General features: G+C 37.4%; 1 protein-coding gene across 1 annotated transcript in view; it reads right to left on the bottom strand.

Annotated features, from left to right (window-relative positions):
• LOC116715515 (inactive dipeptidyl peptidase 10-like) overlaps nt 1-9,901 on the bottom strand; it is a 65,031-nt gene extending 55,130 nt beyond the window's left edge. Inside the window, exon 1 of the mRNA XM_032555934.1 lies at nt 9,418-9,901. Coding sequence (XP_032411825.1) covers nt 9,418-9,477 — 60 coding nt within the window. The 5' untranslated portion in view covers nt 9,478-9,901. The remainder of the gene's footprint in view (nt 1-9,417) is intronic.
• Between the last annotated feature and the right edge of the window lie 4,152 nt (nt 9,902-14,053).

Below are 14,053 nucleotides of genomic sequence, written 5' to 3'. Positions count from 1 at the left end.
ACCCCAAAACAATTTTGAAATCGCCGTCCCACAAATATCGCCCAATTGGTATCAAACTCGGTCATGACATTGATATGAATGCCTGCTCCCGTAAAATGTTTTCGAAATTTCTCTAGGGCTTACGGTTTTCTGTCAAGGTGCTTCAGAGCGAAATCATGCTCCAGGGTAACTGACAGATCTCACAGATTCACTTCCATGTATTTCTGAAAAATTTCAGAGCTCTGCACACACCATCTTTCTCTCATCACTGCAGTTACTGTGAGTGAGCTACACATATGAATCGCGGTACTATGGGAGATGACAGATAGTCCTCTCATACGCTTCAAACAGTTTTCCAATACGTCTCTCGGTTCCTGAACGGCAAGGAGTTGTTCAGGCTGCTTTTTCCATATAAACTGACTGGGTGTCTCACAAAGATAGAATTCTTTCTCCACCTCTCTGTCTCACACACACATGACAGTTAGCAAAGGATTGATAACCATAGCAACGGAACACAGGAAGTGAGGGCTGCTGGTTAGGACTACAAAAACGCATCACTGTAGTTCAAACTAACACTCAGTTAAAACAGAGTGCTGAGCTGCCATTTAGAGTTGCTGGCTGTTTTCGCCAGTATATAACTGATTTAACCCAAACACTGTTAGACATTTTAATTAGTGTGGTCATTTAATATGAAGCTTATGTTTTTTTTTTCAAAATAAAAGCCTCAATATCCCCCTCAGGTTAATGCACCACCATAGACAGTGCAATAATATTAGCCTGCATAATATTTTTCTCTCAGGTTAGGGAACTGCCTTGCACAGCAAAGCAGTTCATTAGCATTAGAACTGCCTTGTTCTAATGCTAATGAACTTCTTGTTTGCTTTCTCTTTTCATCATTTCATCAAATTTGTATTTTTAGTAGATCTGTTTAGTAATTTCTGAATAATAAAAATTTGAGACAAGCAAATTTGAGAAAAGGGTGGTGAAGATAACGCAGGCTGGTTAATAGCTTATTTTACCTTAAATAAGCTATTAGCTATTTTCTTACTTATTAGCCATGTTTAATATACTGAGTGGAGTAAGTCAATTACAGACAACATTCTAATGATATCCCACATGCTATTGACAGCATTTAGAGAAAGATATGTTCGTCCTGCTTTGTTCAGAAAAACTAACTGCTTCAAACAGTTAGAATTCTCTCTCTCCCTCTCTGTCTCAATCACATGACAGTTGAGCTGCTCTTTAGAACTACAATGACTGAAGGTTAGGACTACAACATGGCGGAACACTCAGTGCCTACAAAAGAGGTCAGAGCTAAATGTAAGAACTACAACATGGCGGAACTGTCAGTTACTACAGAGGAGGACTGAGCTGGCCTTTAGAACTACTTGTGTTTTGGGCTTTTTATAACTGATTTTACCCAACCATTGTTACACATGGGTTTAGTGTGGCCATTTAAAATTAAGCTTACTGAAAATTTCAAAATAAAAGCCTCAATATTCCTGTTAGGTTAGTGCACCGCCATAGGAGGTGAAATAATATTAGCCTGCATTATCTTGTTCTTTTAGGTTATTTCTTGGTCTAGCTTGGTCTCATCACTGCTATTACTGTGATTGAGCTACAGATATGAATTTAAGCCTGAGCTGAATGTCAGAACTACAACATGGCGGAACTGTCAGTTACTACAGAGGAGGACTGAGCTGGCCTTTAGAACCGCTTGTGTTTTGGGCATTATAGAACTGATTTAACCCAATCACTGTTACACATGGGATTAGTTTGGCTTACTGAAAATTTGAAAATTAAAAGCCTTGACCTTTTTTATATCAAGTAATTGCTATTTTGGGCTTTATGTGACTGGTTTAAACAAACCACTGTTAGACATTGGATTACTGTTTCCATTTAATAAGAAGCTTATGTTTTTTTTCAAAATAAAAGCTTAAATATCCCCATCAGGCGGTGCAATAATATTAGCCTGCATTATCTTTTTCTCTCAGGTTAGGGAACTGCCTTGCTGTGCAAGGCAGTTCATTAGCATTAGCCTTTTAGCTTAAATAAGCTATTAGCAATTGTTCTTACTTATTAGCCATGTTTAGTATACTGAATGCAGTAAGTACAGACAACATGCTAGTGATGACCCACATCCTACTGACAGCATTCAAACTAACATTAGCATTTTTGCTAATTTTAGCTGATACACTTACTTTATCATACTGAATGGTGCAAGTCCATGTTAGTAAACATTCTTGTCATTCTGCTCATATGATTGCAGCTTTCTTTAGCATTGATGCTAATTTTTAGCATCAGAACGCTGGGTCCAAACCGACGGGCACTTTGGCAGGCCCCGGTTAAATTTCTTCAGGAATTTTCTAGTTGGGGTTATTCTGCTGCATCCTGGACCAACACAACCGCTGGTGATTAACTGAACAAGTGCAATGCGTAATCTTCTTCCTTTAGACAATCAAATGTTCAAACTGATAAAATGCAAATAATAATACCCAATCTGTATTAGGGGAGAGATGAACTGATTGCCTACAGTTTCAAAATGGCACAATCAGAGATCAGTGTGTTCAGTTATAGCAGGAAAATAATTTAACTCCGTTCAAAAAATACTTTCCTAATCCCAGATGGAACTTAATTGTTGTAACTCATGCTACTCAAGGCATCTCATCAAGGACAAAACTTTCTATGTTCTGACATGGTTGGGGAAAGTGTAAATGATGGGCATTAGCTGCAGAATTGCTCACAGAAATGCAATATAATGAACATTAAAAGCGCACCAGCCAGTTTTAGGTGTTACGCATGAATCTAAATCCCTTAGAGACCGTCTTCTCAAACGTTATGTTCCAAAACAGACCCCAGGTTAAAATATGTCAGTGTTAATTGGACGGCTATGGTTTTAGGTACGTTTGTAGTGCAGTTATGTAGTACAAACATAACTGCACTTACATGTTAATTATAATCTTGGAAATATTTCATCAAATTTTATACTTTTCCAAACAACGAAGGAATCCTGGAAGTGAAATTTGATGCCTCATGTAAACTGAGGAATCTTAGGTTCTGGTAATCGATTTCTGCATTTTCCAAACTGCAGAAACTGTAGATTAAGAAAAACAAGAGGGAATATATACACTGAATCCATATTTCCTATGTTATGGCCTTATTCCAGATTGTAAATTGATTTTCTTACATTCTGTCCTTCTCACTTCTTGTCTCCTTTGTTTCTTCCTCCTTTCATCCTTTTTGTTTATCTCCTACCATCCATTTTCTTTCTTCATCCATGGATGGATGGATGGACTTGGTCATCTTAATTTGCATAATCACCAGAGACTAAATGATTAGAAACATTCCATCCGTTCATCCTTTCATCAGGTCCGTCTCTGAAAGGTTCATGTGTCTTTGTGGTGTTTATCTTCAGTAGATGATGAGCTGCTACAGCTGCAAAGGTCAGACCAATATCACATCAAACTCTTCGGATCAGGAATGTGACGTCACACAGCTTAACTTGTGTGACGACAGGAGAGAGTAAATGTTAGTAACATAGTGTCGGGTACATTCCCTGTATTTCCGCTTTGGTATGCAAACGCAGCCGGATCTCTCCTTGAATCTTCCGTATGCTACGTGTGCTGTTTAGCTATGCTGGCTGCCTCCCATCACTGTGCTGGGATGTACAGGCCCAGAGCAGCCTGCGGCCTGCAGCCTCCGTAGCAATGACCTTCATCTGGGCAATTGTGTTTGAGAGCCACCTCTAACCTGAGATGATTCCTGAGGTGGTGCGTGGCGCCGAGTGGGCCACGCTGTGACTCACTGTAACAAAAATAAAACCGCGTCTGAGTAAACAAGCAGCCTGAGACTAGACCAGTGTGGACGCTTTCATCAGCAAACGCTAGAATGAAAAAAGATGAATGGGACACATTAGAGATTAAAGGCCTTTAGTTTCTATGTTTCATTGTTTTGGAAAGAAAACTGTTTTTGCTTTAATTTTAGGTTCTACTTCTATATATTTCATATCCACTTTGTTGATTTGACAGCAAATGAAAAGAAAAACACTTGTGCAATGCTGCCCTCTGGTGACAAAACCTAAACATAGCAATATACACAATAAAATATGTTACAATCTTTAATTGTTTGGTCTCTCAGTGTGCAAACTTACCAGGTACTAAATTATTAGAAACATTGTAGTTTTACATGTGCACCATTATTTCTATATCTCTTACATTATGATGAATGTATCAAGATGTAAATAAAAATTATATACTTTTTTGTACTCTGTTTTCTTCTTACATGTTAATCATAATCTAGGAAATATTTCATAAAATTGTATATTTTTCCAAACAACGAAGGAATCCCGGAAGTGAAATTTGATGCCTCATTTAAACTGAGGAATCTTAGGTTCTGGTAATCGATTTCTGCATTTTCCAAGCTGAATAGCTGTAGATTAAGAAAAACAAGAGGGAATATATACACTGAATCCATATTTCCTATGTTACGGCCTTATTCCAGATTGTAAATTGATTTTCTTACATTCTGTCCTTTTCATTTCTTGTCTCCTTTGTTTCTTCCTCCTTTCATTCTTTTTTATCTCCTACCATCCATTTTCTTTCTTATACCCTTATTTATTTATTTATTTATTTATGTGTCTTCCCTTTCTTTCCGTCCTTTTCTTCTGTGTACTACCTCAATTATTTCGTCTCTTTGCTTATATCTATCCTTTCCTTCCTTGTGTCCTGCCTACCTTCTTTCCTTATTGCATTTAGCCCTTTGCTTGTATGCTTCCTTTATCCTTTTTTGCGTGCTTCCTGTCTTCTTCTTCTAGTTGTATTATTGCCGATTTCCAACTTGAGCTCGTTTCTCATAAATCTGCCCAAACGTTGCCACCCTCAGTGAGCCGTTCACAGATTCCCTTGTTGACACTTTTCTTTGGTTTCTAGTGTTAAAATCACACGTTGCATCACATCGTTCGGAACTTGGTCAAAAAACTGTGTGTGAGATGACAAGTCACGCAGTTTCTGACCAAGCATGGGCAAAAATGAACCTTTAAGACGCCTAGATAACAGCCTTGTTGCCTTTAAGTCAAATATCAGTTGAGCTTAATAAAGATAACAAAGATTTATTAGTCATTTCCCTCCATTTCTGATGCTAAGGACCTGTTTTCCTTCAATGCCCGTCTCCACGGTAACAGATGGTGTTGACAACGTGGGGTTAGTGTTAATATTCAGTGGCTGTGACGGTTGTTAGGCACAGCAGAGGTGGCTGAACCCTGGCAGGACGGCAATCTGCTCACTTTCGCCCATCGTCAGAGTCTTGTTAGAAAAAGATCAAACGTTCAGCCTGATGCTTCTCTTAATCACTCCTAAGCCTCACTAACTTCTTGTATATGTTCCGTCCAAGTTGGTTCTCTAAGCCTGTATTTGACAAATCAACAAAGTTGTTGAATTCTGGTCCACGGGGACAACCTGCGGATCCAGGATTGGCGTAAATAAAAAAAATATTACACTTTCACTCATTTTATGGTTAAAGGAATCTAAAAACTGCCACAGAATCATAGCGACACAACTTCTGGCCTCGGTAGGGAATTGGTCTTAAGCCAATAAGAAGTGTTGGATTCTTGTCTGCTTCTTTTTTTTTATCACAGCTTTGATAAAAAGTGGCTGCAAAGTGGAGTTTCTTACACTTTGCAGTAAGAAAGTGTAAGAAACTCAAATGAACCTCAGCAGGTGGACCAAATGTTCTGAATCTTTCCGTTTATCCTGACATCTTCTTCCTTTGTTCTTCAGCGTTCTTATCAAAGCTTTGAGCGCAAGAACGTATTTTAAACATGTTTTTGTATACTCAAAAAATATTCTAAAGGAAGGACGTTGTCTATCGGACTCGGGCTCTCCAAATGAAAGAAACATTTCAGTGTCTTTTCATTCTTAAGAGATTCTTTTTTCTTTTTTTTTCCCCCCCGACAACTGACTCACAGCGAATTCCATTGAACAAGCACACCCACTCCTCTGACCCTGAGCGAGTGGGATTTAACTGAGATATATATGATAAAAATGTCCCAGAATAACAAGTTACTTAGCAACAGCCGACATGATCATAGCAGCAACTGAGAATAAGGAAGCAGACGAGACTAATGGCGCAGAGAAGATGATAAACCTTTCTTTATGTTTTATTGTTGCCCAGGCATTAACACAGACTAGACCTAAACCCGATGTCTGCTCTGAACATGTTCGCTCTGCAACACTCGACGGACTGACATTCTTCCTTGCATAACTTCATTCTCTAATCAAAGCTCCCTTCTTTTGATATTATTATTATTTATTTTTAACTTTGCAAATACACAATATTGTCCAAAGTATTCACTTGTTTACTTACATATGCACATAAATGCATCTTATTCTTTATCCAGTAGATTTAATATGATGTCTGCCCCACTTTTTTGCTGTAACATTTTTATTCCCGTCTATGTTTTTGTTTCATTCCACCAATTGAAGTTGTGTGCGCTTAAGGGACGTTTTGACCATTAGCGAGGTCAGACACTGATGTTGGACAACAAGGCCAGTTTTGCAGTCTGCACTCTAATTAATCCATTAACTCAACTGTCCATGTCTTTATGCTCTGGTATACATGCAGCCAGATGTGTTCACCATTGTGCTGGTTATTAGTGAAGTATATGCCTGGGTGTCTTTCTGTTTATTCTGATGAGAATAGTAAACAACCACAATATACTGCTGCCCACTCAAAGTCCTATCGCGACCACGTCACACAACTTTTCTTATCAACAAAATGAACTGATAGTTTACTTTGTTGATCCTGAAGGAATCAATTGCTTCATTCCAAGATTTTATAGACTTTTACAGAAGTGACTGGATCAGCCGAATTTAATGGATGTGAACACTTCCAGCAATATAGACACGTCTCATGTTATTGTTTACATCCAGAAATTTCACATACGCTCAACGCTGGAGTGCAAAAAGACGATTCTTTTACTTGCTGCAGTAGAACAACTCAATTTAGTGCAATGCGCCTCATCTAAGGGAGAATTACACAGGAAAATCATTGAAGAATAACTCAAAACCACTTGTATTCTTTTTTCTCGCTGTGTCAGCAATGCTACACACAAACTTTGTTTCCATAGCAACTGACTAACCAGAGCTCTACTAGTGTATCAGAATTCAACACCAAAAAACACACAGAACAGGACATTCAATCTGTTACAGTATTATGTTTTCAGGCTTGATGTTTATTTTGCAATTATTAACAAGTGATCATCTGAACGTAGCAGTGGTTGATTAGCTCATTTAGAAACCTGCTCTACTAATGATCAGTCAGAGAGTTGTTAGAGTCGAGTTTATTTTTTCAACTGAACCAAAACACACCAAATTCCACAGCATAGTTACATGTTAAAATAGTCAAAGTCAAGCTAGCATAGCTGACCTACTTCTCTCTCCCTCACTATAATTTTTTTTTAATTAAAGCTTTTTCCTGACCTGTGAAATGTGATACCCTTGGACATTGTTATCTAGTCGTCGTAGTGTCAACAATTAGTAGCAAAGCACCGTCTTTCTTTTCCTTTTTTTAATATCATATTTATGATTTAGTGTATTATGTTGACAACTGGACAGCTAAAACCAGTGGTACACATCGTCGGTGAGCAGTTTTTTTGCGTGAGACGTCACGTAGCAAAATGTCTATAGTGGACATTTTTGTAGTCAATATTTAAAACTACAGTGAGCCAAAGGAAATACGTACAATTGGGGCATTCAATGAACCACTGAAACAAGCAGCTACAGTAGGAAAGTTCAAATCAAAATCTTCCAAACATTATACAGCATGTAAGCCTTGCATACGCTATCCGAACCCACTTGTATCACAAGAACTACTCAGTAAAGTGACGTGTTTTTTTTTAGAGGGTTTGGTTTTCCCTTATCAAGGCTCCCTTCTGTCAGATTACACTAGTCCGGATGAGGGACTGCAGCAGCACGCAGGATTAGACTTTGCCTCACTGTCAGTCCTCACTTCTTAGGGATATGCTTACACTGAAAAACCGCTTTGCATAAACTGCAAGCTGCAGTAAAGCACTTTAGTTTGAAAGAGTTTTCTGTTGAGGTTTCTCTGCCTCAATGACAAAACATAAGGTCATTTTACAGTTTAAAAATGACATTGAATTCAGGTTTTGTTGCTAAAATGTGTTTGTCAGGGTACGTATCACACCAACATACATGTTAAACCGGTTTTCCACAGTATATCAGTGTTTTGAGGCAGCCTTACAGCTCTTTTCGCAGAGCTTTAATTTGCATACCTCAGATTTAAAGGAGGAACTTTATGTGCTACTAAGCTTTTTGTTCAAACTGTAGCTTTGAATAATTTTGGATTCACTGGTTTTAAAATGTACACGCTTGAGAAAAGCTCTGTATTTTAGATACGAAATGTTGCAAGAGTTGGTCTTGTTTGACATTGGGCTGATAAAAACAAGAATCCAGGAAGAAACTTGAGATTTGAGGTGATAGAAAAGTCGAAGATTAGCCTCCAACCAATCCTCTATTGTTTTTCACAAACAAGAGTACAATTACAATTTGTACAAGCACAACTTATTTTTACTATTGCCAAATCTTTTCTCCAGACCTCAGTTCTCCTTGCTTTAAATTGTCAGAGAATTGTTCCATACTTCTGACACCTTTTTATTAATTTAATGAAAAGGATTTTTTTTTAAGGGGCGGTATTATGTATTTTCCAGGTAGACAGTGCCATTTTATAGCACAATCAATTAACTGTTAATTTCAATTGTTTTATATATCTATATATCTATATACATATAGATATATAGATATATATATATATATGTGTGTGTCTTGAAATTGGGCCTCTGTTTCTTTAATAAATCCTGCTATTTCTGAAACTCTGCCTTCAGGAAGACCTCACAACATCGCTCCTCTGTTAACTCTTGAAAAATGTTTTCCACCAGCTGTTGGCTAATTGCTGCTAGCTAGTCTGAAGGGGCTCCAAAGAGGAGCTGTGCTTGGGAGGCGAAGCTGGGTCCAACCAGACATTTTCCCATGGAAGATTAAAGAATTTCTTAAACCTGCACGAAAGAATCAAAGCAACACTCCAGGTATATTTTTGATGAGAAGGTAACATTACAACATGATGTGAAGCTCAAAAATAGTTGATTTTGTACAACGCCGCCCCTTTAATTGCATGACAAAAGTGTACGAGAAGGCAAGAAACTTAAAACATCACAAAAATAAGCAGTTATGAAGATAAAATTAGATGTAGGGGTTAGAGAATAGCAATATCCCTAAGAATTGTGACCTTTTAAAAACCCTTTAATAACATAGTCTTAAATAGCTGGAGGGGAAATATTAAATTAAAAGCCAAGGCAAAAAAGTACTTCCAGCTCAGCAACCCAAATGTGAAAAGTTCAGAGGCGCAACACGAGCAGATGCACCGTACCTTGCTGTCTCTTAGGGGCTGAGAGTCTATCTGATGCGCCACCGATGCAGTTTGGTTCATCTTGGCTCCACAAAACGCTCCTCAGCCTGACAGAAGGACCAGAAAACAATAAAATCCAGTACAGAACCAAAGTTTCCCCTGACTTCCTTATCCACTGGAGCAGCCCCTGCAAGTGTCACCAGACGGAACACATTTCCACCAACAATCTGTTTTCTTCCCTTTGTTTCTCTCTCCGTCTCTGAATGGCTTCCAGTGCGTTTACATGCGGCTTCTCCGGTCTTTCTTTTTCTCCTCTCTGCGCGCCTACCCCTTCTATAGCAACGATGCGCTGCTTCACATTCAGCTGACGGGCAGCTCATAAACTAGGATGTTTGCCAGCGCCTCCCACATTCGAAGACATTTCTTGATCAGAATGCAAATTTGCTCCAGGCGAAGACTTTGCAGGCGTTTGGTTTGAGCTCTTACATCCAACGCTCCTCGTGTAGATGTTTACTTTGACAGACTGTCACTGATAACATTTGTGTTGAATTCATCCCTTCAGCCTGTCAAAGACTCCCAATTCAAATGTGAGCTAGGCTGGGATTTTCAATTATTATTATTATTATTAATTTTTTTTAACGAGCATATATGGAAAATATTTTGGTTGAAATAAAAAAAAAGATTTTCATTTATGGTCTAAACGTACTTATGAGATTTTATGATGCAAAGCACTCAAAACACATTTATACTAGAATCTCATTCTCTCATCTCGAATTTTGTTATGAAAAACCATGTACTTTGTTAATAAGTACGTTAATCTTCTATATTTCCTATTTCTCACTAAAGTTTTATAAACCTCTAGTAAGCATCATTTTGAAATAATCCAACTGCTATATCAGTAATATTTTTAATGTCTTGACTGCTTGAGAGCATTTACATCCCACATCATGTGAGCCAGTTATTATTATTATGCTTGTCAGTTTGTGGATCATATTTCAATGCTTGCGTCCAGAAATCCCACAAAACGGCAGCAAGCCAGATGATCCAGTTCTGTTGCTGTGTTTGCTTGAGAAAACGCCATTAAAGGTTCGCCGTCATCAAACCGGCTGAAGCTCCCAGAAGATATTTGGTGTGAAGCAAATCTTGACAAGATGCATAATTTTTAATTTGCTGGCTGAAGTTAAAAAAAAAAAAAGAAGAAGAAGAAAAAAGATCTTCAGAGAGAAATTGATTTAAAAAGCTAATGCACATAATTATTCTGCGTTTAGGCCTAAAATGTTCCTCAATAAACCATTTATTTGAAGTCCCTCCTTTGATTTTTTTTCTCTCTCAATAAAACAGTTAATTTCATACTGCGCTGCTTCTTATGAAATAACAAAACGCTATAATCGCTGTGGCGCATGTTTAATTAAAGCAGCCGTGCAGACGACGCAAAAGCAATCAGGACAAACGCGCGAAAGCCGAGCAGTTAGTTATTATGTGAACAATATTCCTGAGCCTGTTGTGTGCATGCAAAAACGGTGCTTCGCATAGTTTGAGATTTTAAATAGTTCTTAACGTTCTGCCTCTTCATTTTTGCTGCTTGTTGTCGTTTGGAGTCGTGTTGAAAATGTTAGATGCCAACCTTGCGTGTCGACCCACATCCTGCTCCTTTCAACCGAGCTAACAATATGTCCTCATATACTGACCCATTTCTGTCCAACTTGTTGCCTGTTTTCATCACTTTTATGTCTTTTTTTTTATCTTCAGTTGTCATTGTGTGTCTTTGCCTATGAAATATTGGTCACTAAAACCTGAGCTGAGCTTAGAGTTTTGCCTCCAGCAGGAGATGAGGAGATACCGTCTGTCTCCTGTTCAAGGCTTCCTCCCACAACAAATCCACGCTGTTTGTTATCTGTTATGACACTAAACCACTGCACACAGTTTCAGGTGGAAACTCTGTCATTGCAGAGCTTTACTAATGTAATGCCAAAGGGACACTGTTTTTTGGGGGTTTTTTGCATTCTCATATACAGTTGAATTTCTTTGATGCCCCTAAAAGTAAGAGTTAGCTTCCTCTGCTAACTGTAAAGACAATTCATCCCAACATTTAAAGCTTGCCGGGCAGACGTACAACTTTAACCTCTGGAGGTTTATGAGAACACAGGGTCATAAAAGAGTTGAGTGGACTAATAAAAGGGAACATTAAGACATCTAGTGCTCGAACTCCTCTTTCCTGAGTTTAATAGTACCTGTGGGTCCTCTCCCTGGTTTCAGATGTACTGGTTAAATGGTGGAATATACAGCAGTGTATTATAAGAACTGCATCACGTCAGATAACTGAATCTGTATGTTGTCAGAAATATACATCATGGGCATCAAAATTCCATTTGCTTTTTAGTTCAGATAACAAAAGTTCATTTTTAAGGTTTATGCATTATTTGTTGCTACAATTCAAATACCACTTTAAGAATAAAATGTTGTTTTTTTTTATCAAAACAGTTTCGTGAGTATAATCCTCATTTTATAGCTGAAACAGCGAATTTGTAAACCATGTATTACTTAGATATTTTGTTGTCGTTTTTCTTCCTTTCATTAGCTGGCCCGTTGCTTTGTTCATTCGGTGCGGATTTGTCGCCATCTTCTGACCACAATTATTATTGTTTCCCGCCGGAACTTAAACAAAAGCTAGCCTACACGCTAATCTCAACAGCGACCCAAACAAACTTTATTTATCTGATTTCCCGTTCCCCTGGTGTTCTGCATGTGGATTAAGAAACTGGAACCCATCATGACAGTTCCATTATTATTATTACTATTCATTAGGTATTTGTCATGTTTCTTTTCTTTAATACTTTTCCCTAAGTAATAGTAAAAATCAGTAACTTTTCCTTTACAAGTTTTAGCTTTTACTAATAAATAATCATACAAACTTATAGAAATTTTCCGCCTTTTCAAAGTGCAGTTGTGACTCGCTACAAAAAGCTAAAAATGTATCTTCATGAAATTAGTTTTGACTTTTTTTTTGTACTTCCTGGTTCTGCTTATATTATTTTGACTGAAATTTGTTCTGATACAATATTAATATGTGCAGAGAACTGAAGCCTGGCCAAACATTCAGCAAATTGCCCTTTTTTCACTTTGACAAAGACGGCTTTACGTTTTCATTTTGTGAAATTAATTTTGACTTCAGCGTCTCGCTAATTTTAGCCAACACTCTCATCTTTAAACACACCACGCTGCCATCTGTTGAATTGGCTGGGAGGACATATTTTGCTAAGATAAGGGACCGTTGTGTGTGGGAGCTCAGTTAGTCAACCTTTAATCTTATGCGAATGCAAAAAAACAGCAGACTTTTAAAAATATATATTTTAATAGTGGCATTACATAAAAATTCCATTTATTTTATCACTTTTGGCTCAGGACAGTTAAAACGTAAAATAAATGCATGCAAATGAAGTCCTCAAATATAACAATGGTTTAAAAAATGACGGATTGTTGGGTCCTGGTTAACATTATACAGTACACTTTCTATTGGAAGGTGACTCTGTAATAAAAGTTTTAACCTGCTGCTCCACATTTCTAGATTCAAATTGCACATCCATCAGAAAGAAATAACATGAAATAAATAAATACCCAGTGAAATAATTACATATATTTTTAAATATGTTTTCTTTAAAAATACTTACTACTTTTAGATTCAATTGTTTAGTTGCACATGTCATACTTTCATGATGTAGTTATTAAATTATGCTTAAATTGTTTTATGATAATCAATTAATGCAAGATTTACACTGATGTATTTCTTTGTATATTTAGTTAATTTTGCCATACCAAAAACTTTCAGCTAGAACGGTGTAAAAAACCAACTTGAAATGTTTTTCTTTTTGGCCACTAGAAGGTGTAAGATGATAAGTTGGCACGTGTGTTACGCCGTATCATCATACATCTATATTAAATTTGTTTTAAATTCTAACAGTATGAATTGTTTTTATATTATTCATAAAAAACAATTAGATTGTAGTGATTATATTTTGTTACAGCTCACTCATTCTAGTGGCAATTTTATCAGAAAAGCCTTTATATCTGTAGGACAAGACTCTTCGTCTCGCAGATTTGTTTGTTTTTCAGTTGAACTGTACAGGATAAATAATTTGAAATAATTTACTATGGTCTTCTTTCTATGTGGCTTTAGAGGGGTGTGTGAACTTTTAGGAACCAGAGTAGTTCCTGTCTGTGCAGGATGTCGTCAAATCTTGACTTCCCATCGACCCCTGAGGCTGGAAAGTTTTGTGGAAGAACAAGTTTGTGCTGTAATGCTGAAGGAAGGTGGGAGGAAGCCCTCACGAGAGGGGTGTAAGTGGGAAAAAAACAAGACAACATCCATAAAGATGTTATGTTCAGTCAGATTTCCAGATCAAGATCCACAGCGGGCAAAAATAAATGCCATTTCCTCTGGCAGTAATGAATCTTTAAGCATTAAAGGGTAAAAAAAAAAAAAAAAACACTCCCAGGAACACATCTACAGAGTCAATGACTGGCATGTCGGCCAGAAAGGCAAACATGCTGTAGAGGACCTGAAGCAGCAGAAAACAAATTAGTGGAAAACTACTGTTTTACTGTCATAAGAAAGATTTCAAAAAGCCAAACAAGACGAGATATTAACCTAATTATGGTT

Source organism: Xiphophorus hellerii, chromosome 24 (genome assembly GCF_003331165.1).
Source record: "Xiphophorus hellerii strain 12219 chromosome 24, Xiphophorus_hellerii-4.1, whole genome shotgun sequence".
NCBI classification, from domain to species: domain Eukaryota; kingdom Metazoa; phylum Chordata; class Actinopteri; order Cyprinodontiformes; family Poeciliidae; genus Xiphophorus; species Xiphophorus hellerii.
The sequence above is the reverse complement of the archived record's forward strand: the minus strand, read 5'-3'. Positions and strand labels throughout refer to the sequence as shown.